The sequence below is a fragment of the Camelina sativa genome, chromosome 3 (assembly GCF_030686135.1).
Source record: "Camelina sativa cultivar CO46 ecotype springtype chromosome 3, ASM3068613v1".
NCBI classification, from domain to species: domain Eukaryota; kingdom Viridiplantae; phylum Streptophyta; class Magnoliopsida; order Brassicales; family Brassicaceae; genus Camelina; species Camelina sativa.
The window spans coordinates 28,497,326-28,511,560 of record NC_141882.1 but is presented as its reverse complement, the minus strand read 5'-3'; the positions used below and the strand labels follow the sequence as shown (position 1 = coordinate 28,511,560).

The 14,235-nt window shown below is 30.7% G+C and overlaps 1 protein-coding gene and 1 pseudogene across 2 annotated transcripts; one reads left to right on the top strand and one right to left on the bottom strand.

The window, feature by feature from the left end:
- Window positions 1–55: 55 nt before the first annotated feature.
- Window positions 56–3,206, top strand: LOC104778081 (4-coumarate--CoA ligase 1). Its single transcript, XM_087506978.1, has 4 exons — window positions 56–1,399; window positions 1,943–2,355; window positions 2,638–2,740; window positions 2,842–3,206. The coding sequence occupies exons 1-4, from the start codon at window positions 359–361 to the stop codon at window positions 2,953–2,955; spliced, it is 1,671 nt and encodes a 556-aa protein (XP_087363104.1). The 5' UTR covers window positions 56–358; the 3' UTR covers window positions 2,956–3,206.
- Window positions 3,207–3,429: 223 nt separating this feature from the next.
- LOC104778080 (protein HEAT-INDUCED TAS1 TARGET 5-like) lies at window positions 3,430–5,500 on the bottom strand (annotated as a pseudogene). The gene is made up of 4 exons (XR_002037570.2): window positions 5,366–5,500; window positions 4,310–4,410; window positions 3,894–4,193; window positions 3,430–3,809 (listed from the first exon to the last, which is right to left on the bottom strand). The product of XR_002037570.2 is annotated as a protein HEAT-INDUCED TAS1 TARGET 5-like (transcript).
- Between the last annotated feature and the right edge of the window lie 8,735 nt (window positions 5,501–14,235).

Here is a 14,235-nt window from a genome sequence, read left to right as displayed (position 1 = left end):
TACACTTTATGCGTTTATACGTGATTTTCAACAAAATTAATATTTTCAAAAAAAAAAAAAAATTGAAAAATGGCAGCTTACCAAACGCGACGTGAAAACAATGAGAACCCATACTCTACTTCGTAATGACAAAATTACCCTCATAATAATCAATAAACTACAAAACTAACATTTTCACCAACCCCACCGTTTTGTTTACTCCGATTGTGTTCTCTATATGAACTCCTCCGACACAACTCAAGTCTCCTTCAGGCCAAAGCCTAAAATATTCACACAGAAAGAAAACTCTTTTCCCTTTTTTTTTTTTTAATATAATCTCTAAAGCTTCAAACAAAAACAAAAGCTCATTTTTATTACAATGGCGCCACAACAAGAAGTGATGGAGAAGAAACAGAGCAACAACGGTGACGTCATATTCCGATCAAAGCTACCTGATATTTACATCCCAAACCACCTCTCTCTCCACGACTACATCTTCCAGAACCTCTCCCAGTTCGCCTCCAAGCCTTGCCTCATCAACGGACCGACCGGCCACGTCTACACTTACTCCGACGTCCACGTCATCTCCCGCCAGATAGCCGCCGGTTTTCACAAACTCGGCGTTAACCAAAACGACGTCGTCATGATCCTCCTCCCTAACTGCCCCGAGTTCGTCCTCTCTTTCCTCGCCGCTTCTTTCCGCGGCGCGACCGCCACCGCCGCCAACCCTTTCTTCACCCCGGCGGAGATCGCCAAACAGGCCAAAGCCTCCAACACCAAACTCATCGTCACCGAGTCTCGCTACGTCGACAAAGTCAAACCCCTCAAAAACGACGACGGTGTCGTCATCGTCTGCATCGACGACAACGAATCCGTCCCGATCCCCGAAGGCTGCCTCCGGTTCACCGAGTTGACTCAGGAGACGACCGAGTCAACAGACGTCAACGACTCGGTGAAGATTTCTCCGGACGACGTGGTGGCGCTTCCATACTCCTCCGGCACGACGGGGCTACCCAAAGGAGTGATGCTGACTCACAAGGGACTGGTCACGAGCGTTGCCCAGCAAGTCGACGGCGAGAACCCGAATCTTTATTTCCACAGCGACGACGTCATACTCTGTGTTTTGCCCATGTTTCATATCTACGCTCTGAACTCGATCATGTTGTGTGGGCTTAGGGTTGGTGCGGCGATTCTGATAATGCCCAAGTTTGAGATTCATCTGCTTTTGGAGCTGATCCAAAGGTGTAAAGTCACGGTGGCTCCGATGGTTCCGCCGATCGTGTTGGCGATTGCGAAGTCGCCGGAGACAGAGAAGTATGATCTGAGTTCGATAAGAGTGGTGAAATCGGGTGCTGCACCGCTTGGTAAAGAGCTTGAAGATGCCGTTAGTGCCAAGTTTCCTAACGCCAAGCTCGGTCAGGTGTGTGTACATGTGTCTCACTTATTATTATTATATTTTTTTCCATTTGTTTTTTTTCGAAAATACGAAATAATATTAAATTAGAAAATCCAATTAATATTTGGAATGGAATCTGATCATAATATAATTTTAACAACAAAATGTATAAATACATTAAAAAAACAAATTTGGTTTATAGCTATGTTTTAGCCTTTTAGGAAAAACAAATTAGGTAAATAAGTAAATAACTATGAATTTTTCATTATGTATATTCTTTTTAGTGAAAAAAATTAATTGTGGACTATATTTTCTAGATAAAATCTTCTTTTATTAATAAGAAAATCTTGCTATTTAATAATATAAGAGTAATGTTATCTAGAGAATAATAACACACAAGAAAATGTTATTTTTGAATTAAAACCTCATTATTATTACAGTGAAAATTGTATGAATAATCTACTGACTTGTATTTTGGCTAATCAGAATTACACATTGTATGTTGATCGTTAAAACTAAAATGTGAAAAGAAGATTTCTGATTTTGGAAATGTTAATACGAGATCAGGGATACGGAATGACAGAAGCAGGTCCAGTGCTAGCAATGTCATTAGGATTCGCTAAAGAGCCGTTTCCAGTGAAATCAGGAGCTTGTGGTACGGTTGTAAGAAACGCCGAGATGAAACTCGTCGATCCTGACACCGGAGATTCTCTTTCGAGGAACCAACCGGGCGAGATATGCATCCGTGGTCACCAGATCATGAAAGGATACCTCAACAACCCTGCGGCTACAGCAGAGACCATTGATAAAGACGGTTGGCTCCATACTGGAGATATCGGATTGATCGATGACGATGATGAGCTTTTCATCGTCGATCGATTGAAAGAGCTTATCAAGTACAAAGGTTTTCAAGTGGCTCCGGCTGAGCTAGAGGCTTTGCTCATTAGTCATCCTGACATCACCGATGTTGCCGTTGTCGCGTAAGTTCATATGTTTTAACTTTTAGTATTTCGATTAGTATAATCCAAAATTTGCACTAATCGCCATAATATGTTGTTAAACCAATTACATTGTTGACCAAATCATGTTGTTAGTTCATCAGTTTAAATTTTAGCCTACATCACTAGCTAATCCAAAAAGTAAGTTACTAATATGTTGTTGAACTAACACCTAAAAAAACGAACGTTATGTAAATGTATACACCAAACGCTGTTTCGATATCTAATTACACCTTTTTGTTGTTCTGTGTTGTATAATTATAGAATGAAAGAAGAAGCTGCTGGTGAAGTTCCGGTTGCGTTTGTGGTGAAATCAAAGGATTCAGAGTTATCAGAAGATGACGTCAAACAGTTTGTGTCGAAACAGGTAATAACAATTGAATTACGTATAATGAAAGTTCGTGATTTTTGATTATTGCATGAGAAAATGACAAATATTTAATGTATGAGAATTTGTTTATATAACAGGTTGTGTTTTACAAGAGAATCAACAAAGTATTCTTCAGTGAGTCCATTCCTAAAGCTCCATCAGGAAAGATATTGAGGAAAGATCTCAGGGCAAAATTAACAAATGGGTTGTGATCGATTGATGCTTTAAGACCAAAAAGTAAAAGATGATTTCAAAATGTGTATATACATACAACTGTTTGACCCAACCCAAGATGATTTTGATTTCGTTGTCTTTTGTTGTTGTTGTTGGTCTTGCTTGATTCGTGTAATGAGCCTTTGTGATGAATGTGGTTTCTTTTTGGTTCCATGTAACTTGTGCTGGAGAAAACAGCTACCAGACTTTCTTTATTCATATAATAAAATTACTCGGATGGTATATGCAATACATGGCTTTCAGAGATCTCTGAATTATATGTGCTCTGCTTTTAGTTTAGTAATAAGGGATACTTTAGCACAAGACATTTTCCAAACAACTTATTGAAGCATAAGACTTTGATATCACTGTTCTGTTTCCTTTTTCAGCGAACATAAACCCACAGATTCAATAATTCAAGGTCTCTAAGATAAGGAGCTGAAACTTAAATAACAAATCAATCATCCAAAATATTTAGAAAGTAGAGATCAACTTCTTAAGGGTCTTACATTACACATATTAAAAAAAGTCTCCAGAAACATATCCTTCCACTAGTAGCATATTGTATCCTAGATACTTATTAAGATAACAGATGATGCTTAATCGATGGATAGGCGTGGGACACAAAAGTCAACAAGCAGAACCGTTGGCCCTATGTCCGGCTGCCCTGGGCGACGACCGTTGTGAAAAAACATTCTGCTCAAAGCCACTTTCAGAAATATGAACTTCTGCTTGTACCATATCTTCACTGTTGCGATGTGGACTTTCCATAGATCTTCTCAACTTTAAGAACGATCCCATCTCTAAGCCCAACATAGGTTGCTGGCTCACCTGAGGAACCACAGTAAATTCCCTAACACACAACAAAACAAATGAACAACTATCATTAGATCAAATCATTGTCATCAGATGAATTTAAAGTGTAACAGATACTTACGTCTTGTTGAAGTTCAACGTGTGGACTGAACACATGCAGTTTTGCTCCCACGGGTTGATTCACACACAAGTCACGTACTTGATCCATATTCTTAGGCTAAATGACTTTTCCTTTCATGGAAACGAGAGGAGGTTTGTACGATGATGAAGGCTTTGACAGTGAGCTTGCGCCTGTGTGAGCTAGGAGCATTGTCCACCAAATACTGAGCTGAGTACTCAGTATGGACACTATCCAGCTTAAGTGCAAGCCGTGCAGAGCTGATCAGTTCAGCAGCTACGATAGCTGCAGAAGCAGACTCATCTGCAAAGACAAAAACACAAATGGAATTAGATCAAAATCTGTGAATGTATTTCAATCTTACAAGGGATTAGATCAAAATTTGTTTCAAAACCAAAAAAAAACAGAAAAGAGTTTACCGTGCTCTTGGTCAGGCTCAATCTCTGGCTCGTCGCCGAATTGGAATGCCATTGTGAACTTGGGATCATAGGGTGGGGGTGCCATCTGCAGTTACTTAACCCTGAAAATTTGCAACCGATTTTAGCAAATTAGAGGCATCAACGAAAGAAAGGAATAGTGAAAAGAATACATTTCACCTAAAGAATAACAAGACTAAAAAGCTCATCAAATGTTCACTAATCAGACTGAAAAAGGCAATGCACAAGCAAAATCCATAACTAAAAGCTCTTCACTGTTCACTACTCACCCTGCAAACATGCAATTCACAAGCAAAAATTGAAACAAATCAAAGCAAGCTAAACAATTCCCTAAGAGGTAACACTTTTCACACTGAAAACGAAGAGATTTTTTATCAAAGAGATAGCAAAAAGAAGAAAGTTTCATCAATGACAAAAAGGAAAACAGATGCAAATTAAATATGAGTTTGTGGCTAAACCCAACCAATGTGATAGCTTATTTACCAAAGAATGACCAAGCTAAAAGAGGTTTAAACGCTCTGGCCTAGCTAAAAGCTCATCATTGTTCACTAATCACACTGAAACAGAGTTTTTTTTTTACCAAAGAATGACCAAACTAGCTAATGGAGGACTAAACGCGAAAAAAACTAACTAACTAAAAGCTCCTCATCGTTCACTAATCACACTGAAAAAGGCTGCACAAGCAAAATCTGTAACAAACCCTAATACGTAACTAAAACCCTCCCATTGTTCACTAATCACACTGAAATAGGCAAAAAGAAGACATTTTTATCAAAGAAAAGAAACAGATCAAAGATGAGTTTGTCGCTAAACTGAACCAATGTGATAGCTTCTTTACCAAAGAATGACAAAAAAAAATACAGTAAGGAGGATTAAACTCTAAAACCTAACTAAAAAAGCTCCACATTTGTTCACTAATCATACTAAAATTTAAAGGCAACTCACAAGCAAAAACCGTAGCAAACCAAAGCAAGAGCTAAACAAATTCCAGCTTAGAAGAAGATAAAAACCCTAAAAAGTAACACTGATAGCACTTACAAAGGGGATGCTCACAAAGCAAGTAGCAGAATCAGAGTAATACAACAAAGGCAGCTTGAGGATTCTGAACATTTAGTAAATATATATATACACACAAGAGAACGGGGTTACTCGGGAAAACCCTAAAGAGAGGAGAGGACAGATGTCGTAATCCTGTGTCATCAAGCGTATCAAGGGCTACGAAATCGCAACTTTTTCTCCTCCGTACGAAGCTTTTGCATTCATGATGATTCATCACTCTCTCTCTCTCTGCTCTGCGTTTTTTTGTTTTTTGGTTTCTTGTCGTTTTCCAAATTTGGAGATGATCGTCGTGCATCAGACGACGTCGCTTCAAAATTGGGCTTCATCAGTAGCCAGCCCAAGTTTCTATTTTCCTTTTCTAAACTGGGGGGACTGGGGAGAGACTTCACAAAAACCCCAATACGGTTTCATGTAAATTAGTACGGGAGAAAATAACACATTTTTTATTTCAAAAAAATTAAACATTTTGGATTAATGCAATTGGAGCTACGTAGCAGAAATAATAATAAACACCATTAACAACAACAAGACATTTTATCAAAGACAAAGCTAATCGACCCCCAAGAATGAAGCCATCATCAACACCATAACCAAAGATGATTTCGTTGTCTTTCGTAACAAGGTGATCGTGAGAAGTCTTGTTAATTTTCTTATTTGGTACAAAGGTCTCTTTGCTTATGTTTTTAAGATGGGCAAATGAAAAAAAAAAAAAAAAAAAGAGATGACAAAATATGCGTTGTATATATTAAAAAGGTTTAATTAACGTTTTGTAAAATATTAGAAGATCACTAATGTTACTTTCTTAAACTATAAAAATGGAATTTTAAATTCAGAAAAAATTAGAGAAATTCCTTTAAATACCACTAAAAAAGTTTTTTTTTTCCAAAATGCCACAATTTTTTTTTTCCAAAATTACCACAAACACAAAAAATTGATTTTTAAGGATGTATAATTTTCTTTTTTATGTTTGGGTTGACACATTTAGTTTTAGCATATAGTTTTTAGGGGTATGGTTTAATATTTAGAATTTAAGAATTAGTTTTTAGTATTAGAACTTTAGTTCAATTATGTGGTATTTTTGGAAAAAGTACATTTTAGTGGTATTTTTAAGAAAAAAAAAACTAAATTGTGGTATTTTTAGAATAAAAACCTATTTTAATGATATTTATGACAATTGTCCAACAAATTAGCATTGTAAATACATAATTTACCAGTAGAACTGTAGAACAATAGATTTTTAAAAAAATTTGGGGTCTCTCCCAATATTTTGCATAATAGTAAATCGGCCCAAATCTTTAGTTATTCAACAGATCACCCTAGGTATTTAGATATTAAGGAAATTGTCCAAAGTTTATTGGTATTTATACATTTACCCCAGATCTTCTAATTCCCCGGTTCTTTTGATATTTATGTTGTTGCCCTAGACTTTTGGAATTGAAGCAAACGCACCCGATCTTTTGGAATTGAACCCAAGTATTATCAGTCTTCCCATGTTGCAGTGCTAGCTATTGATGATGGTTTCATAGACCTTTTCATTCTCCGATTATGCAACTGAAGAAGCCAAGTGTAATACATGTTTTCACTTTTCAGAGATATGTAATTTATTTGTGCTCTCCTTTTAGCTTAATATCAAGGGATACTATAACGACAAGACATTTTCCCAACAACTATCCAAGTTTGCATAGACATTTTTACTTTGTATCTTGTTTTTAATCTCTGTTATCTTCTATAATAAAATTAATGTTAAATAGCTTATATATGATTAATTTGAACTTTATTTTATATAATAAAATTAATGTTAAATAGCTTATATGATTAACATGCATTATCTCTTATTAAATAGGTATGAGATATAGTATAAATTGTATTTGACATGCTTGATGAGGTCCAAGACTCTAACGTAGCCAGTGGAGACGTTCATATGCTGCACCTAGATGGCTACTGTGAGAATGATGATTCTCTCTTATATTCATTCAGGTTGGAGATGATTGCGGGCAATATGCTCTTTCCCTTCAACTTCAAGTCATATCTCTTCTTAGAGACATAATTGAAGTGGCGGGTCTTAATCTTCATCTTTCTTCCAAGACCATCCATTGCAGTTTGCAGATACTATAATCTACTTTTCAAATTCTTCTTCTTTTTTTTTTTTATATGCGCTTGTTGGTTGTATTGGTTTAGTAGTGTATGAATACTTCTGAATCAAGTTGAAAGCTTTATAGAAAATTACTAGAATTTAGACCCGCGAGATTTTAATTTTTTTAATCAATATAAGTATTGAGCTCAAATATAATTATTCAAACTTTTGAGTATAATCTATATAAACACTAAACTTACTTTACTAAGTGATAAATTGTTGAAGATAATATTTCTTTGTTATATCTATTTGCGTAAGATTTTATTTAATTTTTTTATCAATAAGAATCATTGAATATAAATACAATTATTTCAAGATCTATCTTAACATTTTTGAAGTACATTTTTGTGTCATCCTATTTTAATCTTTGTATCCAAACAAGTTTCAACTAAATTCTCTACAATCCTTGCAACCAAACACAATCATTTCCTTATATGCTAATATTAATTTCCTAAAATATATCTACCTAATTTAAATCAATATCTATACTATTAATTGGGGAGTACAAAACAAGATTTTGGAAAAAAAAAACATATCATATATCCATGTTGCCAAACATGTCTAATTGCTTATATAATAAAAAATAAAAAATAAACAATATATGGTAAACAAAAACTGTTATTCAAAAATCTAATATTTATGGAAATAATAATTACGAAATTAATTATAAAATTAAAATTACCCGATATTTTTGGAAATGGTTTAAAGTTGTTACCATAAAAGCAAATTGTTAAATTTGAAATTGTATATATATAACGTAAATGGTTCAAGATTTTGAGATATTTATAGAAATCTAATTTAATTTTTGAATATGATCTTTTATTTTAGATTTTTAAATTTTTCTTAACCAAAAAAACTATGTTAATTAATTCATCTTAATACATATGGAAAAAACAGAAAATATGAAAACCTTAGTATATATTTACTATATATCTATACTATTAAAAGGGAAATATTTTTAATTAAGTAGACATAGAGTTAGAGAATATTACATGTAATGCCAATAGATTAAGCCTTGAAAACGCGCGGATCTCGGATTGACCCAGAATATTTGTATTCGGATTGTGTATAATGTGATTGAAAGAATTAATTATAAATGCGTATACAAACAGATTTTTTCAAAAAATGAATTTAATCAATTTGTTTGAAATATAAGGAAATCATAATTTAATTTTGAAGCCATATAAATAGAACCGATAATTACTCAATATCTTTGAAAGTTAATTAAAGTTTGGTTCCATAATAATCAAAGAATTAAAATCGAAAATTATATATATATATATGTAAACATATTTGATTTGGTTTTATATTGTGAGATATTTACGGAAATAACAATCAATTTAATAAAATTAGATTAAAATAAATAATTATTTAGTTTAGATTTTGCAATATTTCCTAAACGAAATTTAAGTAATTAATCATGATTAGTAAAGATAGAAAGAATTAAAAATCGAAATTTTATATATGTAAAAAAAAATTGATTATATATTAAAATATATAGAAAAGTGTATGTAGAGTCTCACATTGGCTAAATATATTTATACTATTAAAAGAGAAATATTTTTCACTATATAGTCATAAAGTTCTCTATTATTAAATGTAATGTCATTCAAGTTAGAAAAAAAAACAGAGAAAATAGTAGTTTGGTCAAAATAAAAACTAAAAAACCCGCGGATCCTAAAGTGACCCGGTTCGTTTGTAGTCGGGTTAAATAAAAAATATGCGGATCCTATGCTATCCGGTTTGAAAAGATTCCGATCCTATCCAGCGGGGGAAAATAATAATACTAACTACAAGTATATTTAATCCCTATAATCACTCAAACTATTTAATGCATTTAAATGAAACTATCCAATTACAAAGAACTAATTGAAAATTCAAATTTATAAAAAACAAATTTGTTACTATCAAAATCGGGCAATTAAATTTAAACTTACATATGTAAACATATTTAATTTATTTATATATTTTTAGATAAATTATGATTTTCTTTTCTTTTCCTAAAATCTATATACCAAACTTAAATGAACGAAATCTAAAATAATGACGAATATCTTTTTGTGTTAATATATTAAAAAAAATTGTGTTAGGAAACCCTAACTAATCTAATCACTATATAAGACGTATCAAACTCTTACATTTCATTCATTCACAAAAATGTTTTCGAGCATCAAAGTTTTGAGTTTTTGATTTTTCTAACTTTTATTTTTCATATTGGTTTTAAGTGTTTCAGACTTTCAGATTTGGAACTCTTCAGAAACATGTGAAATATAAAAGTCAAGATTGTAAAACTTTTAAAATAGTGGTGCAGGTTAAAGGATCAAATATTTCTAATCGATTTTCTCTTATCATTCTTTTTGATTTTGTTTTTTGTTTTTTATATGTTAGTACATATATACATTAACTATAATAGTGTATTATTTTTATGCTCCATGATTATATTGTTACATGTTGTCTATTAGGTGAATTGAAAGTAAGGATTTTGAAGCATGTAATGGAGTAAACCTATCAAGGAAAAGTGTACAAAGCAATAGACGAAGAAACTATAATCTACTGAATTTTTGTTTTTTTTCATTTTCAAGAGTCTGAGACACTGTAATTAGTTGAGTTGTATAGGTTTATATTATGGATCTCTATTATTATAGTATTTGCATGTTCTTAAGCGGAAAAGGTTTAGAACAAATTTCAAGCGTTAATATATATTTTCTAACAAATTGCTTGCAAACTGGAGGATGATTTCGATCTTGGTTCATGAAAGTTCTCGGTATACTTTGAAAGCAAGAGATCTTAGAAGGGTGCAAAATTCTAATTTTAAAATTAGAATGATCAAAACTATTTCTCTTTTGTGAACTTTGTTTAAATTAGGGGTTTACATGAAAAAAACATGAGGGACTAAAACTGAAATTGGTAAGAGCCATTTGGAATTATTTTAGTTTCGGATTGACACTTTTCATTTTTTTCTTTACTTTACTTAAAATTTGTAATGAATTTAGAGACATCAAACATGAAATTTGACTTATATATTCCGCCTTCTCATTATTATTCACTTTTTCTGAACACAAATATAGTTCATAATATATTTCTATATCATATAATAAAACAATATTACAAAATTAGTTGACTTTTTATTCTTATTATTTTATGTCTCGTTCATCTATATTGCATTACGTTTCTTAGTTTTTAAAATTTAATATTGTAAAACACACTTTAATGTTTTTTTTAAAAACATGTTACATATAACATTGTAAACGTCGATATAATTCAAAAATAAAATAATATTTTTGAGGACAATAAATAGATAAATTAAGCCAAAATAAAATATTATGGTTTGATATGATAATTATTTATAATACGTTCTAAAGGTATATCATTATATATATAGGTGAGAGTTTATGTTGCTTTTAATTATAAATAGTAAGGATCACAAAATTTCATTTGGTTGCTTTGTGGTTATTTTCAGTTTTGGGAATTCTTGATCACAAATATTTTGGAGTGGATGTAATTATTTGATCGGTTTATTAAAAGATAATTAATAAACTAATTTACAAACACAGTAACCACCATCAACATTATGCACAAAAAAGGGTATATTGTTTTTCTTATGAGAATTCTGTGTTTTTGTAAATATTATTTGTAGACAAAAAATCTTAAATTAATTTTAATATTATTTTTAAGAAACAGTTGAGAACTTTATAACATAATCCCAAATGGTATTTTGGTAATTTTTGTATTCGTTCCATCCCGTTTCCAATCGAGAATATTTATTTTGTCTAATATCGGAAATGTCATATATCGAGAATCTTCACTATTGGAAATGCATTCTCTATACAACTAGAATTCAGGTACAAGACGAAACATGAATTACATCCACTCTGAAATATTTGTATCAAACATGTTTTAATTATTTATATATTTTCTTACATACACTCTTATGATTTTTTTTTAAAACAAAAGTTATAATATAAATGTTATATCAAGTCATTATTTTGGGTACTCGATGTACTAATCGGTTCTCAAATTTGTAACCCGCACCGACCCGAAGCCAATAGTACCCGAACTAAACCGAACCTATATATTGAAAAATACCTAATAGGTTCTATTTTTCTAAACCCGTTTAACCAAACTTGATCGGGTAATATCCCAACCTGAACGGATTATCCGAAGGTCCAATCCTACTAAAAATAGGTTTGCAAAAATATTATGTATATACATTAAATATTGCAAATCTGATTACAAATTTAGTTTTTGAAATTAACCCCGCACGTACGTGCGGATCAAAACCTAGTGTTAAATTAAAATATAATTCTCCTTTCACTTTTATTTAATCTTATATTTAAGTTTTTAATTACTATTTAAAAATAAAGTTAATAGAATATTTAGATTTTTTCATCATATTATGTGATTTGAATTTTTATAAACGGATATTTATTTTATTTTATTTGATTTGAAGTACATTTTTGTGCCATCACTTTTTGTTTACTTCGGGTCGGGTTTTAAGCAAAATTATAACCGCTTCAATTATTTGGATCCTACTTAATATGCTGAATATTTTGGGACGATTTGTTATTAATTACATACCTATAATATAGCAACCAATCAATGCTCATTGTAACTTAGGAAATATCTAATTTGCATTTTATAAACTTAGGAAATATCTAATTTGCAATCTAGAATTTTTAGGGCCGAGTTTGACAAAAAAAATTAATAGAACAAATTCTGTAATCACATCCCTATAATATAACAACTAATTCAAATTAATAAACATCTTAGGAAAGATCTAATTTGCGTTTAATAAACATTTACATATTTGATAATATCATATTAGCTTTAAATGTACACTATCAATACAATAATATCAATTGAGAATCAGAATAAGAATATGTCATATAAATTATATTAATCAAGTTAATATTAGTGCCATATTTTAATATTATTAACATAACATTATAATATGTGCTTCTCTCACATACTATTAATTAAGTAATGAACTCATGCATAATCAACTACATTTTATATCAAAAAAAATAATTATATTTTATATCAAAAAATAATAGATTCATGTTGTACCACGGGGTAAAACCTAGTTAAAAGATAAATTTGTATAAAGACTGCACTTATTTTACTAATCTATATATATGTCATATATTGTCTAGTGTCGAAATAATGTTTTTCGGACAAATCAACAATATATCACGTGATAACAAAAAATGACTTAAGAACCTCACTGGAAAAGTGAACAATATTGTGACCTTTTATCCTTAGAAGAGTTCATTCTATAATCATATCCCATGAAAACTTCTTTTTAAAAGTTCTCATGTCGAATGTCGATTGTTGACCTAATTATAGAGACCATTTAAACATATTGATATCCCACATTAAATGCAAATATACAAAGTTTGATGAACAATTTTAATGCTATATCGCTACAATGTGGTTGTCGAAGTGCATCATCTGCCATAATAGAACTTCGACCAAGTCAAGAATGTCTAAATGGGGAAACGTTTAAACCTGACAATTAATATCCATTCACTAAAAAACATGTTCACACTAAAATTGATTTTTTTAAGATGTTCATTTTTTCTATATTTTCTGACCATTGATTTTGTTTTTTTAGATGGATTATCTTTTCCAAATTATTTTTCATAGTTTTCCAAAAAAAAATGTGATCCTTACAATATCTTTGTTTTAGATTAAAAATTGTAAATTGAGTTAAGTAATTAATTTTTTTTTGTCATCATTAAATCGACAAGACCAATCTCTACTACGCAGGGTAATACGACTTAGTGGAGTCGAACTCTGGTGGGTTCGGTTCGGTCGTAGAAGTGGTGCTGTAACCACTTGACTAAAGATATTTCCCTATTTTTTTATTTTTTATAAGTGAAATTTAATAATAAATCTTTGTAGTATATGTTTCTTAGAACTAATGTTCCACTTCAATTTTATTTTTCTGTTTAGATTTTTATAAATACAATTGCATAAATTGTTTTTTTACTCCACCATGCATTAAAATCTTACTTCCATTCTAAAACTCATTAACTCATTATAAATGTTGGAATATGATCATTTGTTGGTTATAATTTGAATAATAACACTATTACTATAACAAATTCATAGTATTATTTTTAATATTTTAAAATTTTCATTTATTTTACTTGATTTATTTATATATATTTATTATTTACTAAAAAAATTTATGGTATTGTTTATACTATTTTAAAATTTACTTAATTTTATTTAATTCGTTTTTATTTATTTTTAAGTATTATTAATTATAAATAATAAATAAGCAATTAATGATTATTTAAAATAGTATTTTTAATGCAAAAACAAAAAAAAAATATTGATTAGGTGGATGATGATGTAGAGGAAGGAGAAGAGAGAAAAGTTAACTTTATATATATAGATTCAATTATACAATTAATTCATATAATATCATAATTAGGAAAATTGTACATTAAAATTAGTCATATAATATCATAGTTTCCATTTGGCTTTCATATAAATGTAATAGAACAATCTAACAAGTTATATAAAGTGGAACCATACCCCTATATATAATTAATATCAAGAAGAAAAAACAAAAGTATTTATTAAAAAGGAGAATTTTTTAATATTTTAGTGTGAAAAAAGGAAACCCTAATCAGAAAGAAAAGGAAATCCTAATCCTAATCCTAAGAGCATGGCCATTGCACATCCTCAAATGAGAGTCTCTATC

Excerpts from the sequence above, each read along its gene's own strand:
- LOC104778081 (XM_087506978.1), top strand. The coding sequence starts at position 359 with ATGGCGCCACAACAAGAAGTGATGGAGAAGAAACAGAGCAACAACGGT. Across the intron at positions 1,400-1,942 it reads CTAACGCCAAGCTCGGTCAG|GGATACGGAATGACAGAAGC; the intron begins GTGTGTGTACAT and ends ATACGAGATCAG. Across the intron at positions 2,741-2,841 it reads AACAGTTTGTGTCGAAACAG|GTTGTGTTTTACAAGAGAAT; the intron begins GTAATAACAATT and ends TTTATATAACAG.